Source organism: Phalacrocorax aristotelis, chromosome 4, assembly GCF_949628215.1.
Source record: "Phalacrocorax aristotelis chromosome 4, bGulAri2.1, whole genome shotgun sequence".
In the NCBI taxonomy this organism is placed as follows: domain Eukaryota; kingdom Metazoa; phylum Chordata; class Aves; order Suliformes; family Phalacrocoracidae; genus Phalacrocorax; species Phalacrocorax aristotelis.
The window spans coordinates 47305352-47318369 of record NC_134279.1 but is presented as its reverse complement, the minus strand read 5'-3'; the positions used below and the strand labels follow the sequence as shown (position 1 = coordinate 47318369).

General features: G+C 39.4%; 1 protein-coding gene across 3 annotated transcripts in view; it reads left to right on the top strand.

Annotated features, from left to right (window-relative positions):
* The window catches only part of DCTD (dCMP deaminase), a 60045-nt gene that overhangs the window by 28815 nt on the left and 18212 nt on the right, over positions 1–13018 (top strand). Inside the window, exon 1 of one of the 3 annotated variants that reach the window (XM_075091183.1) lies at positions 10177–10260. The exons of the other annotated variants lie outside the window; for them this stretch is intronic. Within the exon in view, the coding sequence (XP_074947284.1) occupies positions 10226–10260 (35 nt within the window). The 5' untranslated portion in view covers positions 10177–10225. Of the gene's footprint in view, positions 1–10176; positions 10261–13018 lie in introns of those variants that run through there. 3 annotated transcript variants of the gene reach the window in all.

Below are 13018 nucleotides of genomic sequence, written 5' to 3'. Positions count from 1 at the left end.
ACCATCGCTTTTCATTTGTCAGCTCAGAAAAACTGACAAACTGAATCCAATGTCTGTTATTGACTGCAAAAGCTGCAATTTTCCTGGTAATTATCTTAGTTCATGCCACAAGTCTGAATTTAAATGCATAATTCAAATTCTTTTGAAGTTATATGAGTCTTAGCTGTTTCATTCCTCTGCATATGCTTGACAAATTTAGGTCCTATTTAACATTTCTAATTATTTTTTATCTTCAAGGAAATTATGCTTGTCAAGCCATTCCATAAATACATAATTTTGGAGTAAGAATTTACTCATGGAAGCATATTGTCATCTTCACATAAGCAGAAATTATGAGTGAGCTCCCTTCCCCAATAAATTAAGATTTTACTTTAGTTGCCTTGTGATTTTAAAGGCTTTCAGATTCACTTCGTTCACTTTTTAAAAGTAGTTAAAATTCATTTTTTATCTACAAAGTCCAGAAAACATGCTTTTCTGTAAATGGTAACTCATCTTCATACTAGCATTTACTGGCCCAACCTTTAAGTAAACTATCAACTATCAGAAGACTGGAAATAAAATAATCAGAAGTTGTAACAATGAAAGCACCATAGAAAGAAGAACTTGGATAAACTAATAGTAACTGAGAGCGCAGTGGAAATTAATATTTGATAAATTGCACTTTAAATTATATTTGGAGTTGCATTTGCAAAATTGAGGGTAAAACTATTTTCTTATAAAAAATGATGATTCTCTAAATTTGGAATCAGAATAATGTCAGAGAGGCTGTGCTGACATTAACAATCTGAAAAAGAGACTGCTTTTTTTTTTAATTATGTAAAATCTAGAAATGTAGCATTCTAAACACGGTAAAGAATAGACAGTCTGTAAGGTGAACTTTGTTTGGATAACAATCAAATTTTAAATGTATCTTGAACTTGAAATGTAGGCTTGTAAAACATAGAAGTGTTCAAACATTCCTGCAAATAAGTGAGGTAGATGGCATGATGAAAATCAATGGAATGGTCAACTTAGACTAGGACAAAGCACAAGATTGTAAAAAACTGTGGGTGTTAACATAGCGTAGATATATGTTAATATATAATATGTATATAATATGTAATGGTCAATTTTAAGTTAGTGATAAATAACATTTTTTTTTTAATATTTTAAAAAAAGTTTTGAAAAGAGACTTTAACTCAATAAAATTTTTAGTTTGCCTCCGTAGTTGGGACATGATTGTAATTGTAAATGCTTGGGTATCGAGTATTATTCTCCTGACTAAGAAAAGGTTAAGCAATGTAATGGGGAATAACCTGAAATGGGGTCAGAGTTCCAGACAATTTTTTGCAGCTGATTTCTGCAAATGAGTCACTAAGGAATTTATCTTGGAAGCATAGGAAATACCACAGACTACACAAATCTAAGACTCCAGCGTTCTACTGCCTGCGTGCTGAAGTGAATGTAACCATTGTATGGGGTACAGTAATGAAATAAAACATCTGTGGGTGTAGTTTCTTCCCATGCTCTGGGCAATTTATGTTTGTTTTATATTCTGAATCATGAGAATTTATATCACTCATACATTTTAATACTGACATAACTTGTGCTATTCTTATAATTCATATAAAAGTGTAATCTTTTTTCAAGTCCTATTTAGCTCTTGTCTCTAAGATGCCTTTCAGTCATGAGTTTACGGGTTAATTACATATCAAGAAAATATTTCCTTTTATCCTTATTTGTGTGCCATTTTTTTTGTTTCTCAGTGTCCTGTATTATGAAAAAGGGTAAATAAAGACAAATATTTTACCTAGTCATAAACATTATATATGCCTGTTATGGCAGTATGTCATCTTACCTTCATTTTCCCCTACAGTGGAAGCAACTAGTTGCTTTTGCTGCCTTCCATTGGACTGGTTCCCCTTCTGTTGTATTCTTTCAAATCCTGGTAACAAGAACACTGAATACAGTATTTAAGAGATGCTGATGGAAATGTCTTGTCTTTCAGTGTTTCAGAACAGCACAGAAAGCACAGATATCCAGTTTAGTTTTATTTTTAATAATGTTGTTCAGAGAATATGAATTTCACCATACGTCTTGGCCAACAAATCTAATTCTTGGGATTCTTCTCAAGACTGCGTTTATGTGCAGTTGTCCACTAGAGAGCAGGCTGAGACCAACAAACCCATTTTGTTCTTGTCATAAACTGACTTTGAACCCAGGTGTCTTAATGTAAATCGTTAGTACATTAAAGCACTGCACCTTCTGGCTTCAGCTGTGGGTATATATACTGCTATCAAACTTGATGGATATAGCTTGTGAAGGTTAGTGACCTAAGGTGGTGATAATAAAGTATTCTGGAACCTGGATAACATTTTATTCTGTCACTATGGTTTTCTTGCTCTGGTGACATCAACTAATTTGTACTGCTTTACAGGGAATGTCTGTATCCAGCTTTTTAGCCAGAGTCTTGGTTTCCTTACACTGCTCTTACTCTTCTCTGCCAGACTGAGTTTCTTTCAGACACAAAATATTGCTCAATATTGATTCCATTGTGCTAGCTAATTTCAGGTTCTCGTACTGCAGATCAGCTGAAGCGCTGTTCAAAACCATGGAGGATTTTCTAACACAAAATGCACAAAAAAATTGACCCATACAGTGTCTCTCAACAAAAATCCTCAGTTCTCTAATCCTTTAAAAAACCATTAAAGTCAATTTAACAGACTCTTTGCATGGAAACATTTTTATCCTAAAAGTTGTACTGACAAGAGTAGCCAGTTTTCGCAAAGCCCATAAAATTCTTACAATTTTTGGCCTGTTTCTTATTTTGCTTGTGTAAGACATTTGTCTTCTGTGGAAAAATGCTCACCCCAGAGGACATATATTCCAGTGGAGAGATTTGGAGTTCTCCTTGTTATGGCCTCTATAGAACCCACTGAATTTTTGTAGAAGTATAGTTTCCTGTAAATGAAGAATTATCACATTTCAGTTCCCTTTTGCTTCCTCAGGTCTGAAAAAAATGAAGTACATCTGTTATTTAATTTCTTTATCTCCCTAGGTGCTGTGAAGGCTGGCCTCAGAAGATACTTTTTCTTCAGTACTTTGAACCCTAATAATATTCCGTTGTATTCTGAGAAATAAAAATTAGAAATATCTAACTAATGTCTGTCTTCCCCATCCACCTTTGAATGCCTTAATGATTCCTGCTTCAAAGATCATATGCCCACTCTTTGCCTTCTTTACATAATCGTCTATTTCTATTCTACAAAGCTGCTGTGGCTCCATGCTAGAATTCCTCATTTACCATACACTGTCTTTGCCGTCTGAGCCGATGCCTTCTTAATGTGAACATGCTTCTATGTATAATGGTTTTAAAGTTACAATAGCATAAAAAAATATGGATACAACCTGAAGGACAAAAAATAGTCTTAGTAGAAGCAAACGCTCAGCTTGGGTTATTTTAGCCAGAACAAATCACATTTGTCTAATGTAGACAACTAAAATCAGAATCTCATAATGGGAAAGTGCCAGGAAATCTTGAAAAGGAATCACACTGCCAACTCTGCTTATGAAATAAATTAGGTTTACTAATGATTATATTTCCCCTCATATCTATAGAGGGAGTACATATTTCCTGTTCTTCGAAGCTGGGATGTCAAATGTATTTCCTGACAGCCCCAGCTCACTTTTCATTATTGATAAGTTAAAGCAGGGTGGCTGTTAGCTGCTCTTCTGTAATTAGTTCAATGAGTTTAGGAAATAGCCAGAGCTGAGTCAGAAGAGATGAAAAGAAGTCACATACAATATGATAGTGGCACCTAAGCTCCTTCTGCCCTGCTGCCACACTAACACTCAGGATGTTAGAAAATGAAGGCTTCATGCCTCCTGTTTTACGGTTCTCTTGCACCGTCCTAGGAACGGCGCAGTTTTTACTGAGGAAGGAAAATGCCTTTGGTGCTAATGGGTATTTGGGGAAATGGGAATATTGGCAAACTTGAAAGGCAAGCAGGTCAAAGGGTTCTCATCGTGCTGAGGTGAGATATAGGACAAAACCAGGGTGATTGCAGCAGGTTTTGTTTCTCTTAGTTTAATTTTGCTCGCTAAAGCATTATATCTAAGAATCCTGAAATATTTGTCTGGGTTTTTTTTACCCCAATACATAGGTTAGCTAAAAGGGTAATTCATCTTTCATCAGAGAATGGATATAGCATGTTTACTTAAAACCTTCCATGCTAAATCCCATATAAAGATGTAAGAAAATTATTCTGTATAGCAGCTCTTAAATGAAGATTTAAGTATTATCACACCATAATAATGAAATCTAAAGATACAGCTAAGATAAATGACAGGAAATTAGACATAAAACCAGGAAAATTCTCTGTAGAAGAAATCTAAAGCTTATCATAAACAAAGAAAAATTTGAAACGAACAAGAAGAAACTTGGAGAGAAACTCCACTGAGGTTAAAGGAGGCAAGCATAAAAGGAATTTGTACAGGAGAAGGAAAAAAAAAAAAAAGCAACAAACTACAAAGAGCAAACTAGTTGCCCAGATATGAAGGGATACATGTATACAAGATTATTTGTATGTGATGGAAGAGGTTTTTTTCTTCAGAATGTGTCTGAGGGAGTGATTACAGGTAATGTTATTGTCCAGCTGGAGTTTTTGCAGGTTGATACACTGCAACAGATTTTGGGACTTAGGGAAGGTTATGGAAGTAACATGAAAAGCTACTGCTTTTGATAGCTACTGCTTTTGATACTGCCTTCATGATAGGAAAATTATGCCAAATCGGAAGGGACAGAAATAGAAAATAATCTTCTAATATATTAAAAATAGCCTTGAAAAACAAGGGGAAGGTAACAGAAGAAAGAGAAAGCTGTGAAGTATGTAGGCAGGTGCTGAGTACAGAAGCAGCATGCCAAGAAAGTGAATTTTTATACTGAAAGCAGAAAATTAATTTATCACTTCTAATTAGGGAATAGCTGTGATCATGACTAGTATGGGTGGGCAAAGAAGGTAATTCGTATTTTGGAAGAAAACACTAGGGTTGCCAGAGACTTGAAGTCTGAGACTTTATATCTTAGTTCCAAAGGACAACTTAGCAAGATTATCTAGGATTTCCAGTTCTTGATGGAGCTAGGAGAAAAGATCACATGCAATATATTCTGTTTTTCTAGCACTTGTCTTCATCCTGTCAATTGTACTAGCTTGCATAAAACAGGGAACTTGGAAGCAAGGGCACGTATCAATGGAACAAGGAGTTTCAAAAGTAGAGGAGTGGTCAAAGACGTAGATACAAACATTAAAAAAAAACAGAGAAAGCATCAGCAAAATAACATACAGAAAGAACTAATATAGCTGGAGAATATACTGATATCAAAGATATGACGAGGTGATCAGAGCACTGGGACGATAATATTTGCCTATAACTAGAACTGTCGGTATGAATAAAATGAGAAAGCAGTCAAAATTAGGAAGATCACCATACGTTCATAAAAATTTTAGGTGAGATGAAAAATAGTTGTAATGTTAAAAATAGAACAGAAGACTGTTTAAAGAGTATTATTTATATACTCATTTGTGACCCCAGTCAGAATAAAGTGCAAATAAAAGACAGCTCTCAGAGAAAACTCTTAACTGCTATTCACCAAGTTGAGAAGCTGGATTTAGGGAGTTGGTAAACTGTAGAAATTTTGAGTCTGGAAGACTGAGAATGTGATACTCAAAATAGCATCAGACTTGGACAGGAAGTAAGAAAACTTAAATCCAGCATTTGATTCTAGTTTTCAAGGAAGAGATGCTATAGAAAGGTAAGGTAATATACAAGCCATCGAAATCTAAGAATAGAGAAAAGATTTCCATTAGGACATGAAAATCATAGAAATACCTTAGTATTGGCTGGATTCTATCAGAGATGCTCATCATGCACAAGAGTTTCTGGCATTCAGTGTTTACAAATCTGTAAAAATGCAGGCATCTAAACCCAGATTTTGATGTCCTGAATTTTGGCACCTGAGTTTGAAAATATTGTATTTGCAATAGGCTTCCATCTGCACCAAAATTACCATGATACCATCCTATCTGGTTTTCATTAAAGGCTGGTAATAAGTTGCATTCCTTCCCATCTTTAGTAATAAGTAGTTCCAAAATTATAAAGAGTTATGTGCTGAAGTTAAAACTACTGTAGCAATTCTGAAATGCTTATGCTCCCTATACAAAATGCTACGATATAAAAATCTAACAGTTTACTGCAGTCTCTTAATGGGCTGGTTTACTAACAAGTTGCTGCACTTAACCCTGTTTAGGTCTTCCAGTGAGGGCATCCCATCAATAGGACTTTGCTCACAGAACTAAGCCTGACATTGCAACAAACATTGTTTGATTGGTGAGGAAGCCATAAATGCATATTCCTCATTAAAATAACCATAGGAATTGTGAACTGCAGCATATACCAGCAGCTGCATTTGTATTTAATATGTTCTTGTTGTGTAAGCAAGTATAGGAGGAAAAGTTTAAGGGAAGTGGAAACTCCTATTTGGAAAAATATTTGCAAGATGAGACTTGCCTAAAAATGAATCCCCTTCTCTAACTATGAAAATTATCCTGTCAGTGAGCAATACTTCTCTGAAAGACAGAGAACCAGATGTTAAGGTATAAAGGCATATTGTCTTATTTATTTGTCTTTCTCTCCAAATCTAGTAATTAGTTCCTGAAAAATTCATTCTATTAGAGAAAAAGACAACAGCTCATCAGCGACTTCTTTTTACTTTTCCCTTAAGTTTTGAGGGTGACTTCAGGGTGGTCTACCAAACTGCATACTCCATATCCTGGCAAATAGCAAACATTACTCTCTGAGTGACAGCTTATACATGTGCTACATTTGGAAAGAGATCTTGCTTGCCAACAAAGTTAAAAGAGTCTGTTGGCAAGCAGCAAGAAATTGGGGAAGGTGTTTGAAACCTGGGGTTTCCCCAAACTCAACTTATATTGCTTTTATCAAAATTGACAAAAGGTAGAAGATGTGAAAATTTCATAAGCAGTAAGCTAAAAATATAAGCATCTTGACAGATGGTTATATATTTAGCATGTCTTTCAAATAGTATCACTTCTCATTAATAAGAGCATCTAAAATATTTGTAATCAGCTCAGATTGTGTATTGACATCTATACATCAATGTCATGATAATCCACACTTGGCCTTTCACCTAGGAAATGAGAGACAAACAAACAAAAAAACCCATAAAAGGGTACCTGAGATACTCCATGCTTCTTCACATGCATCCTCCTTCTATGGAATAAAAGAGGAATGTGTAAGGGTAGGGCTAGAGTGTCAGACAGAAAATTAAAAGAAATTCAGCCTATTTGAGAGCATGCCTGTCTTAACAGGGGCTTTGAGTCAGAGCACTTCTGTTCTGTCACAGAGATCTGAATGGTCCTGAGACAGATGAAGGGCACAAATGAGCTTCTAGATCGCAGCGTAAGACAGAGTTAATGGCGCTTCAGAGAGCAGTTCCAAAGGAGCTGCTGCTTTTGCAATGCAGGCAGCTGCCAGAGAAGTCTTACAGAACCTACCATGCAGTGGGACTTTGCCCCACACCTGTAGCAACAAGCTACCTGTCCTCAGTATGACCTTACGTTTAGACCACAAGATCCTGGCCTAAATCTCGCCTAATCCAGGCGTAACTTTCTCTAGATATCTGTAGTCGCATAACCTACTTCCGACGCATGCATGAGGGAAGAAGCTGTCATGTCAGGTACCACCTCCATAGCACATTGTCAGAAGAGCAGTCAAGAGTAGTTTTCAGTATAATTCTAATAAAAAACAGGAGAAAATAAAAATGTAGCTAGGTTTCTAGAAAATGTGTCATTTAGCAACACTATAGGAGTCTACTAACTAAAATTTCACCAAATATCACTGCTGTATTATTAGAAACACTGAACGTTGTTGGTCTGTTTTTTGAGGAAGAGCAAGATAGAAAAGTCGATAACCTTTGAAAAATTTAAAAAATTATGCATTTGTGGACTTAACAGATGGAGATACAAGAGTAGCTTCAGATTATTACAGAAGCTTATTTGCTAAGCATGACAAAAACATTTAAGGTTTGCATTTCAAAAAGAATATAATTCTTAGATAATTTTATTGAAAGTTAAAAACTGCACTCCAAAATTAAAACCCTCATTGTTTAATAATATAAGCAGTTATTTTGCAGTGTATATTTTTTTCTTCTATGATGGGAGAGAAAGAGAAGGGAGCAAGAATCTTAGTTTGGTTTCTTTTTGAGAAATGGGGATTATTTTGAATTTGGTTCTGGCTGATTTATAGATATTAGCCAGAAAATGTGGTAAATTCAGAGGAAGGAAATAGTTCATAAGAACTCCTAATCAGCATTCACAGAATAGAAAATACATCATTCTCTGTGTATGATCAGCATATAAGCACTGCTTTTTAAAGGTTAGTAGTTGTTATGGTTTGTCCTCAGAATCTTAAATATGAAAAAGAACAAATTTGGCATGGGTAATTGTAGCACTATTAATTTTAATTCATATTTCAAGAGTGCAGAAACACATATACAGATAGTAGAAAACTTTTTGAACAGAATTATGCTCATTTTTTTCTCCAGATTAATTAAATGAGTGCTCTTTAACTCTCTTCGTGATCAGCCATAATCAGGCCTTTCATTTCACCTTCAAGCTTATGCTTTCCTGAGTGATGCCACTTTCATTAGATTTCTCTTCTTTTTCTTGCATTTAAATTGTTCCTTTTTATTCATTAACAAACCGTACAGGAACATTTGTTGTCCGTATGAAATTGAGATAATAGAAGTCTTGCAAACTGAAATAGCTATATGTTTTCCCACTCCGACGGCTGGAAAACTTGTCAGTTGAAATATAACAGACAGCTTTTGCCACGTTTTCTGGTTACAACTGAATAGGAATATCTGTGAAATTAAGTAATATTTTCATACTTGATGGTTTGTCAGTTGTTTAAAAAAAAAGATAGCTAGCTGATACAGCAATCTAAATATGAAAACATATTAGCGGTGCGTTCCTCTGTTTTGATCACTGCAGTCTCTCTCTCTTTTGGCATAGCTTCAAGAATAACTATGACCATGGCAGGTTCCTTGACTTAGTTGTCTTCTTGCACATGTTAGTGTACTAACTTACCTGGTGTACTTGTGCACTTTGCTATGCATATGGTCAGTTGGGGGAACTATAAAGACAGCTTCTGGGATAGGACTACTATGTGCTCCGTTTACCAAAAATGTCCTTTTTCCCAACCTGAAGCATCCTCCTAGATGAAGATTTTTGACCAGGCTGCAGGAAATCATTATCACAGCCATGTCTGTTGGCCACGTTCAGATCAATGGTGCAGCACACGTGCAGTGCAAGCTGCACAGCTGGCACACACAAATCCCCCTTGGGGATGCTCTCAAAGGCGAGTGTTTTCCTTTTGTCCATCACTGAGTTTATTGCAGCTGTCATCACTGTGGCCGGTGGGAACTGAATCGGACACGTACGGCTGGGTTTGGGCAGCCTTCACCTGATGTCTCACAACCCCATGGAGCGAACATCTGCACCTTGCTCCCATTTGAGTGCTTCCATGAAGGCAGGCCCCTGTAGCAACCAGCCAGCCAGGGTAGGCAGCTCCTCACAGAAGGAAGACAAACACATCATACCAACATTTAGTATTTATTATTATATCATTTATTTTGCACTGTAATGGGCTATGTATATATGTTCAGCTACCTGAGTATCCTGGGAGACTTCTAAAACCTGGCAGCAGCTGGAGGTATTAATGAACCATAACTCACTTTCCACATAAATTTCATATCCAGAGAACAAAAACCCGATTTTTAGACATTTTAGTACGTTAAGCTTTAATAAATAGCATGTACTTCAAGAGCATGAACTGGGTGAAAACCTGCATACTTATGTCGAAGCATAACGTTACAAGAAGCACCTGTCAGAAAACCTAAAACTACAAGAACGCGTATTAGAGTGACTCATTTAAAGTCCTGCCGAGGCTCGCAGAAGCGTACGGGTGGAAGCGGTCTCCTGCGGTCAGGAAGAGCCGTCCTGATGCGCTAGATCACGAGCCCGTCGCCCTCCCTCAGCCCAGGCCCGCGGCGCGACACGGCGGCGACCCACACACACCGCCCCCGCCCTCCCGCCCCGCTCCTCCCCGCCGCCCGCCCCTTTCCCCTTTGGCGCCAAGCGGCGAAAGAGGCCGTGGCCGCGGCGGGATGAGCAGCCACCAGCCCAGCCGCCACGTTAACGGGTACGCTGCCTGGGGCCGGCCCCGGCCCGCGCGTGGGCTTGCCTCCCCGCCGCCGAGGGCTGCGCTGAGGAGGCGGTGGCTTGGAGGGGCTGCGGGTCCTGGGGTGGGTCCCGCCATTTCCAAACCCTTCCCGCCTGTCAGCCAGCGGTTCCCTCCTCCACCTCGCACCCGTGACTGACTAAACTTTCTCCCTCCTCGGCCGGGGGTTTCATCCCACCCCCGGTAGCGGGGGGCCGGCAGACACGGCGGCGGGCCTGGGGTGCTGCCGGCCGAGGCCTGCGCCACGCGGTCGGCCCCGGCGTGTGTGTGTGCGTGTGGGGAGAGCGGCGGCGCCCGCCGTGGTCAACCCCCGGCTGCTTTCGCGGAGGCCGCGCAGCGGGTCCCGTCCCGGCTGGGGGGCTCTGAGTGGGGCAGGGTGGGATGGGGGAGGCAGCTGGGCTCTTACTCCTGCTGTGGGAAGGCTCCCACACGTGGAGGTCGGGCTCCGAGGTGCTATGGGGCTCCCCCGCCGGGCGGGGTGGGGTGGGGCCCGGGCAGCGCCGGCTGTGGCCGTGGAGGGGGAGGCACTGCGGGAAGGTGTTTCTTGAAGGCCCTGTCGCGAGGGTATGGCCTGTTTTATTTATTTTTTGTAATCATTGGGATAGGAGAAAGAGCAGGTGGGGTGTCATGTATTCATTATTTCCTGAAATAATAGCCCGATGGGATGCACCCACGAGTGCTGAGGGAGCTGGCAGATGGTGTCGCTAAGCCACTCTCCGTCATCTTTGAAAGGTCATGGAGGCCAGGAGAGGTGCCTGAGGACTGCAGGGTAGCTGGTGTCACTCCAGTCTTCAAAAAGGGCAAGAAGGAAACTATAGGCCAGTCAGCCTCACCTCCATCCCCAGAAAGGTGATGGAGCAGTTCATCCTGGAGGTCATCTCCAGGCATGTAGAGGACAAGAAGGTCATCAGAAACAGTCAACATGGATTCACCAAGGGAAGATCATGCTTGACCAACCTGACAGCCTCCTGTGATGGCGTGACTGGCTGGGTCGATGAAGGGAGAGCAGTGAATGTTGTCTATCTTGACTTCAGTAAGGCATTCAACGCTGTCTCCCGTAACATCCTCACAGACAAGCTAAGGAAGTGGGTTGGTTGAGTGGTCAGTGAGGTGGACTGAGAACTGGCTGAACAGCAGTCTGAATAGGGTCGTGATCAATGGGGCAGAATCTGGTTGGAGGCCCGTAACTAGCGGTGTTCCCCAGTGGTCTGTGCTGGTTCCAGTCCCGTTCAATATGTTCGTCAATGACCTGGATGATGGGATAGAGTGTAACCTCAGCAAGTTCGCTGAGGATACCAAGCTGGGAGGAGTGGCTGATATACCAGAAGGCTGTGCTGCCATCCAGCAAGACCTGGACAGGCTGGAGAGCTGAGCTGAGGGGAGCCCCATGAAATTCAACAGGAGCAAGTGCCAACCCCATCAATTCTGTGAAATGGGGACTGGTGTGACCAATATGCAATTAATTAAAGTCAAAGAAGTGGTGCTGTAAAAGTGAAATACATTCAGTGAAGGAAAATATTCTTGTGCTGCTCAACTGGGGCTCAGTATTTCTATGAAGTGTTTGTATTTACAGGTTTGGTGGGTTATCAGCAAAAATTTGAATATAGTTAATTTTCAATGCATAGAGTATTGTTTTTCTGTAAGAAAGGTTCATTTTTGTCTCTGTCTCTCTCAAAACCTTGCCTCCCAGTAAGGAATAGGTAATTACCATAGCTCAGTACCTATATGAGGGGAAAGATGACAATCCTCAAGTAAAGGAAATGCCACATTCATATGACATAATAAGAAATTGTCTCATAAGCAAAACTATGAAACTCGAAGCTAGTATTGAAATTCATCAAGAACACATATCCTGTTTGGCTTTTGGGGAACAAAAGCATTGCTGACGATGTTTAATTTTTATTTTTAATACATACCTTATCTCTTTTTTACGTTAAATTCTGTGAGTTGAGTGACAAAATATTAATAGTTAATCTTCAGTAACATAATTGATACTGAGGAAAAAACCTACTACAATGGAGTTGGACATAATGCACATGACATCAGAGATAAGAAAGCAGAGGAAAAACTTAAAAAAAGGGGAGAAGAAAAGTCTGATACCTACCAGTTCTCTAGTTGTACTATATTGTTGTGTAATTGACTGTCATAATTGTCCTATGAAAAGATTTGAAGTGGTGTATTCTGTTTTAGGATTCTCAACTAAATTTTTCATTAAGATAGACCTTTTTTTTTTAGTAGCTGAATGAACTTCCTTCCCTTTCAGATGGTGTTACAGCTTGCTTGAAGCCTAGATGAGTGAAAAAGAACTGAAAAGGGAGATGCTGTCCTCTAATTGCAGAAATTTTTTCTCTATTTTCCTTTGAAATGCTGTTTACTCACACTTTTCTACAGACTACTGACGACTCTAGAATTTAAGGATATTTTTCCCCTTTCTTCTTGAGCAGTGTTATCTTCATGGCTTTCAATTCCGTTTATTTTTATTCATAAGTTCTTATGAGTTATCACAAGGGTAAGCCTTAATTGCTTATTTTACAGCTAGCTATAATATTTTCTAGAGTAGCTTTCATTCGTGCAATTCTAGAACTTGCAGATGAGCATGAGGAAGGTGATCATCTGCCCCAAATCAAAAAACTTAATTTTCCTGTGTGTGCTTGACCGCTAGCCAAGTCCTTGGCTTTTGCTCAACGCAAAATTAAGTGTTTTATACCCATTTCACACT